Here is a 12493-nt window from a genome sequence, read left to right on the forward strand (position 1 = left end):
AGTCAAGACTGTAAGTTAAGGGTTCATATCCGTAAGAGTCAAAGAATTCGCCTTTTCCGTTGCAAAAGTAGAAAGCCACCCAGTGTGTTCCTGGTTTATCGCTAGGATCGGTATTCGCGATGAAGCATTGCTTCGCCCCACTAATTGATCGCGGTAGACAATTTGACGCATATACTCCTTTGAAATAGGGCTTGACAATAGGATCGTTCTCTAAGAAACGTTGAATCTGCGATGTATCCATAGTCGATTAGAATATTTCGGCAGTCGGTTGTCCGGAAGAGGTTTTATTGGTAATCGTAGATGATGTTTCTGCTTTTATCAATCTGAATCAGTCCTTGTCCTTCCGAGTAGACGATACAGTTGACGGTGTTTGGAATGGCCACGTCGAATTGTAGCTCTAAGCGCAGATTTCCTTGCTTGATGAGATTCAAGTGACATCCGTCAGATAGGTCGGGCGTAAGGTCGAATGCAAAAAGGGTATAACCTTCGCAGTATTCTTCTCGATTGATGTTAATTCCCTTGTCTACAAACAGTCGGTTGGTTCCCATGAATAGTGAATTGTAAGCGTGAATGTAACTTTGTCCAGCTCCCGCTGCAAAGCTAGGACGTAATGGTCTCATCGGCACCGTTTCTCCGTCAATAGTGAGGGAGATGAAGTTGAGGCGTAAATGTTTAAAGTTGAAGGGGTTCTTGCCAAAAGTACCGTTAAAGGCGTCTGTGTCAACGAATCCTACGACCACCCGATTTGGTAACTGTCCGTGAAATAGATTGTCTTTATTAATCGACATGCTTCCTGCAGGAATGGAAAAGGACTTCACGTCTACTTTGTTGACGGGGTATTTCGCGGTTGTCTTCTCCAAGGCCTTGGCGTGGTTTAACATGATGGTAGGACTGGTCTTTACTCTGCGAACGTAGAGGGCAGCAGATTCTATTTTAATTTTATATCGGGCATTCTCCGTCGAAGACAGAAGACAAAATGCGTCTTTGCTACGATTTAACTTGATTTTCAAATCAACCCCCGGGAGTAACAGTCTTTCTTGAAAAAAAATGTCGGCGTAAATCGGACCAAGTAGAGAAAGTAATTTACTCTCGACGATGAATCCATGTCTTTTCGCCAGACCGGGATTAGCTTCTGCAGAGCTTGCCAGCGGGTTAACGGCATCCATTTTCCCCGCTTTGTCCTTGTAATATAGTTGTTGAGTGAGTTGAGACTCTTTGGTCTCTCCTCCATAGTGCAGCAGAGATTCGATGTACGCTCTGTAAGGGTATGTATTCGACGGCTGAGACACTAGTTTTTCATTGAGCATGATATCAACTTGTGCAAAGAGAGATGGGAGAAACAGGTTTACGGGACCAACTGGGGCATCAGCTGGTAAAGCCGTGTTATCATTGTTCGTAACTTTGACTGTCACTTGAAGCATGGTCTGAGAGAGGTCCAAGTATTCTTCCGACGTGCCGAACACGTTGAATTCAATGGGGCCTTCATCGGTGATGCTGCTAACGGGGTGATATTCTACCCATGGTCCTTTGACGATGCTCATTTGAGTGTGTGGTACCGTGAACAAATCCAATTCGGACTTGCAGCAGACATCGCTCTTGTCGTGTAGAAGCGCCATGTTCAGCAAAGACAGCAAGGAGTGTATGAGACTGGTAAACGAATAGTCCGAATTAATCGAAGATGTCGCGCAAGCGAGCTCTTTTCGCTGGAGAATTTCGAGACCGAATGATACGCTTCCTTCCTCGCCTCCTTCTTTTAACTCTTCCTACAACTACTAATCGCGCTCCTCCAGTCTGATTCCCAATTTTTTTCTTTACTGCTCGAACAGTCTTTGAGGCCAGGTGTTTTCCCGCCCGAGCCACATTTTTTCTAGTTGCGCTTTTAAAAGATTGTCCGTTGATGGTGTCCTGAACAATGTTCATGCCTGTATGCATAGCTTCTTTTCCCAAAGCAACAGCCCCTCTTTTTAAGAGAGGAGTTGCGACTTTGAAGAGCCCCTTCACCAGACTACCCAGCCCGTGTCCTCTCTGCATGGATGCCCCGCGGAAGACGGGTAATCCCGAGCCATATTGGTCGTGAAAAATCCTTGCCGGTGCGCGAAATACCACCATAGTTAGACGTATCGCTGTGTAAATTTAGCGTCCAGCTAGTTCGTAGAGCGCTCTCTAAAGTGTAACTTCACGATCACTTTCCCGCGTTCAAATGGTACCACTTCACCCGATTCGGTTGTTAATATAATCTCTATCGTTTCAAAATTGTAAAGCTTAAGAGGGACGTAATGCGGAGTGATATAGGTATTGACGATATTATCGCGATCCTTGTCCGGAATGACTGCTATCGTCCTCAGTAAAGGTACAGCAGCGTCACCTACGTGTTGAAACTGAACGATATCAGAATAGACATAAAATGTATGAAATTTCATGTGTACATCCATTGGCATGGGACTCAGTGTTGATTCCGTGAGATGGCATTCCCCTTCAAACCCGAGCATCATAGCCAAACCACAGGGAATGAGGAGCGCCGTATTTCCTTCTAATCGGATGAAACATTTTCGTTGGGTCCTCTTGTAATAAAATGTGATGCTTTTACGTAATTTTCTCCGGAACTGTTCGTTGATCGAGTCAATGAGTTCCTCTCCAGAATTATAATATCCCGCAGGAATCTCAATTTTTTTCATCAATGGAACAGCGTCGTCCTCTACTTCATTATCGTAAATAGTGAGGGTGTTGTTATCATGTCGTACATTATACCACGTGCACTGAAATTGAACTTCTGCCAACCCCACCTCGTAATCTTCGTTGAGTGAGAGAGGTGCGTGAAGCCGCGTCGTAAACTGACACGTTTTGTTATTTGGATAGTACGACATGGAACTATTACTGGGCAGCGTCACGTAAAATTGAGAAGCCATGTTCGATCAGCCTCTTCTCCTTTGTTCAAAGCGAAGAATGATAACGAGAGTAACGTGAATCGTGTTTTTAACGCGGAGTTAAGTGTCGAACCCAACTATCAAATTCTTTGCCATACCCTGACCAACGAACTAGGTATTCTTTCTGCCCATTGCGCATGCGCGTGCGTAAAACCTTGTCCACGTTGTAAGTAGTCTCCTTGTCTTTCGAAACTCTTATCAATTCCCTTTCATAGAACGTACCCTTCACTCGTTCCCCGTTGTAATCCTTTATTCTGTAGACAGGTACCCTCCTATTGACGCGGGAGCTGATTGTAAAGACCTCCCTCGAAAAATTTGCTTCGTAACCCTTTTCGAACTTTAGTTTGCTTTTACTAATACGAACTTGATCTCCGATTTCATACTTGAATCGTGGAGCTGTACGCTTCTTCCCTCGCATTGCCCTACCGTAGAGACTTTTTATGGCACGCTTTTGATTCTCAATATTCACGTCTTTTGGTTTCATGCCAATACTAGAATGAATGGTGTTGTTATAGCCTTTGACCAAATCTTTTATTACACCGAGATACCTGTAAGTGTTTTTGAATGTGAAGAAGCGCCACATTTTTGTTCGCAGCGTTCTTTTGAATCGTTCAGCAACGCTGGCTTTGGTTTCATTTTCTGTTGTGTAGAAGTGAATGCCTTCTTTCTCGAGATATTTCTGAAAATGTCTGTTTGTGAATTCCGAACCTTTGTCTGTATGTAGCATTACAGGCACTCGGCCCTCTTTCAAGATGCTTTCGAATGCCCCGACAATGTCTTTTGATTTTTTGTTTTTTAAAGGAACCACCCAAGCATATTTCGACAGTACATCTATACACGTCAGTAAGTAGCGATAACCATTATTAAACCTTTTCAAATTTTGAACATCTACAAGATCAGCCTCCCAGATTTCGTCGATTCCTCTCACTTTCACAACATTTCTCTTAAATGTCTTTCTCGCCGGTGCGTGCATTGTATACGCATCTTGTTTCGTTAACCAGTCTCTGACACCCTGCAAGCTCGCTTTTTCAGTTTCCACCTCTCTCACCGCATTCCACAACTTACTGACACCACCGAAACTAGCTGGATGTTGAGGATCGTAATAGATTTCCTCTAACGCTCTCTCAAATGAATTAGACATTATTCGTCTCAGCAACCACACACTGCAGAAGCAAACATCAGAAATGGCATTCCTTTCACGTTGCAATGACATAAAAGGCATCAATGATAGACAAGGTAACGAGTAAAAAAAATCATTTGAAAATGAAACGCATCATTTATTGTACACGCATACACACAGTGCAGCGAATTTCGTTGCTTGAATCAATTCACATTCTATTAACATCTACATTCCATACATTATACAACATATACAGACAAAAATGTAAAACGTATCGCGACATTAGTCCAACAGTCATTTTCGGAGCGTGTTCCGACCAGCGCACTTTGTAGCGTTTGAGTCCTTCCACGAATTGCGCGCGAAATTCCTCTTTCCGCTCGTCCGGTATGCAGGCATATTGGTAGATGTTGACAAAATAGCATAGAGCCATCAGCGAACGTTTGTACTTGTTGGGATGATTGGGGTTCTCTATACAATTTTTGAGCAGGGCCTCTATACAATCGTCGAACCTCTCATTGCCTCGAAGCTTGATTCGTCGCACACGGGAAAATTGTTCCTCGCTTGCAATTGTCCGACATGCGCGTAAGATTGTCTCGGTGTCTACGGCGTGAAAGTCGGAAGGAAATGTGTCCTTTATCACCGTTAATAGCAGTCGTTCGTCTAAAGCACGTTCCACTGAGGGTCCGTCAAGACAATGTCGGGCAGGCCGGTCTCGAGCCCCAAGGCCCTGTAGACCACTCTCACAGCGGCCTCTATCCCCTCCACGTGTCTCCCTATGTTGACTCTTCTTTGTTCCAGCTGGTGTTGAGTCTCTCCCCTCAGAATAAATTTGATGTACTCCAGGAAAAAACCGCACTCGACGAGATCTGGTCTCATCCAGAGCACCCTGCCAACGTAAGGGTACACTCTCTCCACAGTCATTGGGTCCAAATGATGAACCGCCTGGAACACTTTGCGCTGTGGATCTTCGGGAGTACCGTCTATTGGAGAATCTGGCACGTTTTGCACCCGTTTCAAGACTTCGATGAGAGTTAGATACTCCGTCAACATCAGCAAGTCCACCTTCTCCACCGTCCTCTGCATTTCGGGACACCAGGTGTTGGCGATATTCGGCTGAGACATTCTGTAACATGTGATGCTCTCGGAAGGTTTCAAATTGAAATGTGTCCCTCTCGCATGTTCTTCGAGTTTTTATTCTTTTGCTTTGCAAAGGACGCCACCATCTCTTTGAATATGTATGAGGCATCTATTGTTTTATGCAGGACGAGTCCGAACCCGTCACTGGCTCCAGGTCCAGTTTATGTATTTCTTTATTTAAAAATTCTTTTGTCTTCGCTCGCGTACAAGCGTGGGTCAGAGGACAAGTCCGAACTTATCGTGAACTTGAGGTCCAGTCTTATGTATTTCTTTGTTTTTCTAGTCTTTTGTCTTTGAGTGTGCGAGCGTCGGTCTGAGGACAAGTCCGAACTTATCGTGAACTTGAGGTCCAGTCTTATGTATTTCTTTGTTTTTCCAGTCTTTTGTCTTTAAGTCCCCGAGCGTTGGTCAGTGGACACGCCCTGACTTTTGTCTTCGATTGCGCAAGCATTGCGCAAGCGTCGGTCAGAGGACACGCCCCCCATTTTTATGTATTTCTTTGTTTTTTAAAGTTCTTTTGTTTTCGATCGGGCGAGCGTCGGTCAGAGGACAGGTCCGAACTTGTCGGAGTGACGTCATCAAACAAACAAATGTCATGAATACGATTGCAATCGTCATTATGACCATTTCGACCATTGCCTTCGAAAATATCTCTCGATGTGAGAACAAAAGAATATGATGAAACAATGATGCGGATTCTTAAAACAATAGCATATTTTTCATAATTCATTCTTCATATTTCATATCGATCCATAAATATTCATATTTCATAATCATCATTCATCGTTCATATCTATAATTCATATCTCATGAATATTCATCTTTCATTTTTCATATTTCATACATTCTTTTGTTCTTTCCTATTTCTATTGTTATGCAAATATCCATAATTCATATCTATTATCATAATTCATCGATTTATCATAATTCCTATCGTAATCCATCTTTTTATCATAAATCATATCATAATCCATATTTTTATCATAAATCATATCATAATCCATCTTTTTATCATAAATCATATCATAATCCATATTTCATAATTCATAATTCTTTTGTCTTTTCATATTTCTTTTGTTCTAGAACAATAGAAATATGAATCATATTTTTATGACGCTATACGTACACCTATACTACTGAGAACTTTACCACTTTCAGATCCAAGGTTTTGATATCTCGAAATTGTCTTACATATTTCTGTTATTCTTGGACCTTTTTTTTTTCAGGAATATCAGGATAAAATTCGTCATTCTGTTTTAGAAAAAAACAAAAATCGTAAGTAAATCATCCAAATTCGTCAAATACAAAGGATTTTCCTATATGGAGGTAAATCATTCTTTCCGTTTTTCTTTGTGTGTGTGTGTGTGTGTGTGTGTGTGTGTGTGTGTGTGTGTGTGTGTTGGTGTATGTGTGTATCTTTAAATATCAAGCGCTGTACAATGTACTGATAAATATATATATAATGGAGACCCTTTTGTCAGGCAAGATTTTTGAAGAGACCGTTAATTCTATGTATTTGTTTTCTAATTAAGAAAAGTTGCGCGCTAAAGTTGACTCCGCTCAAATAATTCTCAATAAACCCTGAATAAATTTCCTGGAATTCAGTGAGTTACTGTTGTACCGGAAATGAAAGAAGCGGTGACAGCGCAAGATTTGATAAATTGTCTTTACTTCTTTAGTGTTCTAATGGAGGTTGAAATACTCAGATTAGAAAGTACTTAATGACGTCATCCTAAAGGCAGACTCTCCTAGAAACAGTTAGATTATTCAGTAATATTTGTGACTGAAAGACAAATCCTTATGGCAGGTCCCTGTCGCATTTTCAGAATCCGGTGACGCGTGACGTGTTTTGCTGCAATAGCCATCCTTATACTATACCCCCGCTCCTGTTGTCCTTTAGAAAAAAAATAGGAATGTATCATCAGGTACATCTTTTTCTAGCGTGTTATCTATATTTGGTGTCGATGGATTTAACTATGCTCAAAGCGATGTAATTCGCATGAAGCGCGAGTTAAATCAAACTTTGACATGGTGGACAACAGAATCTTATATTTACTATTAGCAACTCATTTATGAACAATCAACTATCAAAATATATCAACTATCCACTATGAGCAACCTTCTATCAACTTTCTATAATCGTCTTTCAACTTTTAACTATCAGTAAGCAACTATCAACTCTATCAATCACCAACGTTCAACTATTCAAAATCAAATATCAACTATCAATTAGCAAATATCAACAAGCAACTAAAAATACACAGTAAAGAATAGAAGTCACCTTTGCGCATTTATAGGTGTAGATCACTGGCACAGGTCTGAAATGTGTAAAGTTGCACCTGTTATGGTGCTCCTAGTGTGACAAGGTGCAAAGTCGAACCTATTTGTATTATTTTACACAAGTGCGAAGCAACTAAAATCTGTAAGAAATGATAACAACTACCAATTATGAATAAACAACTGATGAAATAGCAACAATATGGCCTAAACTAACAACAATCAAACATTACATACATGTACCAATAATACCAAGCATTAACAGGTAGATCTGATTCTGTGCTTCCAGTCACTAATTATCATTTTATCATCCATCAACTATGAACTTTATTAACAGGCTGCTATCCACAGTCAGTAACTGGCAATTCATAACAACCACTAATGAACTACCAACTACCACAACTATCAACAAGAAATAACTACATGTAAATCTATCAACAACCCAATATCAGCTTTCATTTTTAATGAGCTACATCCTACCAACTGCATATCATCAACCGAGTACCGAATTGATATTCACCAAGAAGTGTTTATTATCAATAAGCAGTTCTTTAAAAGTCAATTATCCACGAGTTACTATCAAATACCAGTTATTAGAATATCAGCTTTCAATAAGCAAATACTAATTTCCAAATATCACAGCGCCGTCATCAAAAGGGCAAGCTTTGTTTGAGGATAACATGTTGAGTGAAGGTTGGATACCTGCAGGTGGCCGTAATAACTAGCAAGAAATAAAACGAAGAGAATTTTAGTAATTTCATGGAAGTAAGATATCTATGAATATTGTCCAATGACATTAAAATTCCACGTACTTTCGCAAACGCAACTCGCAAAAAGGTGATAGTATTATATTGCAACTCTCCTTGGTTTCTACACAAGTTTAACTTAATTTAATCTTTGGTGCAATTATTTGTTAACTTGTTAATTTCCTGTCAAGAATGGAAGGTGGGTAAGATTTGCCATTGTGGGAAAAAAAAATAAATGTGGGTTGATGTAAAAAACAGTTATTTGTGAATGCATGCAACAATTTGAAATCATATGAATTCTGCTTCTTATTATATATCCGAATTGTCAATGGTCGTAATTATGACTTCACTCTATTCATCAAGATCAGCTGGACACAACTTAGAAATGAAGAGTTTGTTCGCAAAAACCGATAAGTCCACATTTGGCAAAAGGAGATATTTGCGATTAATGGTCAAGAAAAATAAAGAGAATAAGAAAAGTTTTGCTTCTTTTGACCATAACTTCAAAAATGTAGCTTTATATGTAGTGACCAATATATCATTTAAACGGTATTATTTTGAACTTTATGACAGAGATCGTACTATAGGTGTTTCCAAAAAACATCTATCTATATCCAAAGTGTAGTGATATGTGAAGCAAAAATTGAAAATGATTGCCAGCTGGAACGGAATGTGGTGTTTGCAAGCACATGGAAACGTGTGCTTCTTTTTCCATGTGCATGCAGTTTACCCTTTACCGTGCATGAATCCAGACTAGCAGTGCCCAGGGCAATCCACATGAATTATTGATTAAACACTCATGTGCCTGGGAGCACGAGACTGACGCCTAGTCAACAGGTGGTTCAGGCATCTCCATTGTTAAGGGCCATTGTCAGCACACACTCACATACACATCATTGGTTCCTGTGCATGAGGTTCAATTTTTGTACAGAGGGTTAAAAATTGACCAAAATCTGAAACCTTACTTCAAAATCAATCTTAGATTTAATGAAACTGATATATGCTTTCACAATCAAATTACCTTCAACCAAATTGTACACTATTCAGCTATTATTTATATCAATGACAGTTTTATCGGACGAATAGTTTTTGAGCTATTGATGATCAAAAGTGGGAAATGTTTTTTGAAACACCAGTACTTCAAAATCTTCAAAAATAGACTTATCGGTTTTTGCAAACAAGCTCTTCACATGTACTTCAACCTCGTGAAACCAAAGCAAACAAACGCTGAAGGAAATTACATGTAGATATAATGCTGATATGAACCCCAAAGGCGCAGCTGTTCAAATCATCCGTTTTTTTTTTTTTTTTTATGACTCTTATGACGATAGACCACAATTGGTTCGATGATATTTAGGCGGTACTTTGTCGCCCTTTATATTCTAAGAAAAAAAATCAACTTCTTCTTCTTCTTCACTATAAGTACAGGCCACCGTCGGGTGTAACAGTTCCCCTTCTTACTCTCATCATCATTACTAAACAGTTCCAGAACATCTTAGTCTGACTTCCAGACTATCTGCTCGTATTCATTTCCACCAAAGAATATCAGCACCTTCTAAAGGCAAAAGAAGAGCAGGGTCAGCTGAATGGTCCTGCAGTAGGCAAAGGCTTGGACTTCGTCGCCACGGAGGGTTTTTTTTTTTTTTTTTTTTTTTGGGGGGGGGGTTGTTTTGTTTGTTTGTTTTTTTTTCGTGGAAGGGAGTATTATTGGCAGAGGGTCTGGAAGCCAGACTAAGAACATCTTGATGCAATGCCCATTAATTCCGTGTGTTATGTATGCAAGGCAATCATCGGTTAAGCCCCTAGTTACGATACTGAACTACAAGTGATAACATCTCATAAACACACGTATAACCTGCGCAGATCTAAAGCCACTATTCTTTTACAAATCCCAACATGTAAAACAAAAATGGCATTCCAATGACTCCCAAAAAAGTGGAGTCATGAAATCCCCAAATGTAGCAGTCTATAATTCAATCAGTTTCAAGCACATCGGAAACTTTTGCAGGGCAGAAGAATATAATGTACGTACAATGGTTTTTCACACAATAAATTGTGACCGTGCACCTCAAAACGAACATAAAGTCGCACACACTGATTTTGCGTGAGGACTGAATATAAGTGAAATGGGTCAATCTAGCCGAACTTGACTTTTTCATATTTTCTGAAAGAGCGGGTCTTCTTTTACATTATGCTAAAATTTGGTATCATAAAACGGGCAGGAAAGTGTGTTTTTTAGCAGTTTATCTCAAACTTTTTTGGTAGAATAGTGTGATTAGGTGTGTCTTTAGAATCCCTTTTTCATTTCTGAAAAACCTTGTCCACACTCTTCACTTTCAACTCTAATAACTTTTGAAAGGATAGTGCTACTGCTTTTAGAGTTAGTATTAATTATGGACAGAATGTGTTAATGAGGCATGCTTAATTTCAGTTTAATCTGATAATCCCTTCATTGTTGTTACTCTGGTGGTTTACTTCCTGTTTTTTTTTTTTTTTTGTCCCATTCATCGCACAGCCAGCACGGTTTGGTAAAGATTAAGCGCTTGAATAGACACTGTACTTCAGAGCCTCTTTTCTCTGCTCACACTTACTTTCCAATATTTAGATAGGTTAGGAGAGTCCATTTGATTTGAGTTATACATCATTTTAAAGCTTAAAGTCTGCTCTTTCAGAATATGGTCTTAACTTAAAATTCATGACTGGTGACTTTTTGTTTGTTTTGAGGTGCAGGGTCACAAATGATAGTAGTAGTAGTAGTAGTCCTAATAATAATGATAATAATAATAATGATAATAATAATAATAATAATAAAAACAATAATAATGATACATGTATTATTATTATTATTATTATTATTAGTGTTATTTTTATTACTATTATTATTATTATTATACCTACTACAACTACTACTATTGTTGTAATTTAAGCCTAGAGCTCGACTCAAGGTAAAAAAAAAAGACATTCGAAATATGATGCATGGCGTCGAATCGAAGGGTTTGTTTGCAAAAACCGATAAGTCCATTTTTGAAGATTTTGAAGTACGATCTCTGTCATAAAGTACAAAATAATACCTTTTAAATGATATATTGCTCACTACATATACAGGTATAGTTTTGAAGTTATGGTCAAAAGAAGCAAAACTTTTGATATTATTCTCTCTATTTTTGTTGACCTTTAATCGCAAATATCTCCATTTGGCAAATATGGACTTATCGGTTTTTGCAAACAAACTCTTTACATTGTCATTAGCCCTACTATGTACATACAGCTGCCTATTGAGTAGATAACAGAGGGTGCAGATGACAAATAAAAGATTTCCTAAGTTTGAAGTTTGAGGTTTATTGACTCAACGACCCTTATATGGTATCGGAGTGCAATTCGAATTGAAAATTATTATGTTCAAAATAGAATAATTTCAAATAAATTTCAACATAACATATATGTTATACAAGATATCAGTATATAAGATACAATTTGCATAAAAGTATATTATCAGTAACCCAACATGCAAATGAAAATCTACCTCTATGAAATTATGAACAATTCAAGCACTGCCTGATGCAAATAATCATACAAAGGATAAATAGAATATACTAAAACCGAATGAAATAATAAAGTGTACAATAACTAATGTATACAGGACATCCCTTTCGAAATGGAGAAAAATTCAAAACTACGATGCTTGATAATTCAGCTGATTTCCCATTTACGAGAAGATACTAGAACATTAACATTTGACTAGTTTGTAGCGCCCAAGTTTGCCGTAAATCATACAATTGAGAGTTCTCTTGTTCAGACCAAGAAATTCTTTGCAGAACTTCAAATAAAGCGTTTCAATTTGATTACGTTTACAAAAAACCAAATCTCACATCCATATATTAGCAATATCAATTGATTAAATAGCTCGAGCTGAATAGCGACAAGTAGACGAAGAGATGCAATTTTCCACTTCATGGAGTAACATAGCTCTTTGTGCTTGAGTTACTTGTTGATTTATAGCTTTTTTTGAAGCTATTGTGTGAAAATGAAAAATGAGAGTGAAATGTTCATCCACAAAATCTTCCTGGGTTTTCAACATTCTGCTGTGATAAAACATGTACAAACATGCAGGCCTAAATAGGTCGAGGCTATTACTTTAACTTAAGGTTACCTTAGACAAAACAAATAATAGATTTAGTTCTCTTTCATTCTCCCACTGCCTCTACTCCTCCTCGAAAAGTACTTGAAAGGTGTTCGTTCTCCTTCCCCAGTTTTAAGGTCGTCTCATTTCCGCTGACACAACTTCAACA

At 38.6% G+C, this 12493-nt stretch overlaps 1 protein-coding gene across 1 annotated transcript; it reads right to left on the reverse strand.

The window, feature by feature from the left end:
- Positions 1-284: 284 nt before the first annotated feature.
- On the reverse strand, positions 285-1616 carry LOC139713084 (uncharacterized protein F54H12.2-like). The gene has a single exon (XM_071624841.1). It carries the CDS (start codon positions 1614-1616, stop codon positions 285-287), a length of 1332 nt encoding a protein of 443 aa, XP_071480942.1.
- Positions 1617-12493: the final 10877 nt, after the last annotated feature.

Source organism: Diadema antillarum, unplaced genomic scaffold (assembly GCF_040938485.1).
Source record: "Diadema antillarum isolate AM-2024a unplaced genomic scaffold, OU_Dant_1.0 seq00001903_RagTag, whole genome shotgun sequence".
In the NCBI taxonomy this organism is placed as follows: domain Eukaryota; kingdom Metazoa; phylum Echinodermata; class Echinoidea; order Diadematoida; family Diadematidae; genus Diadema; species Diadema antillarum.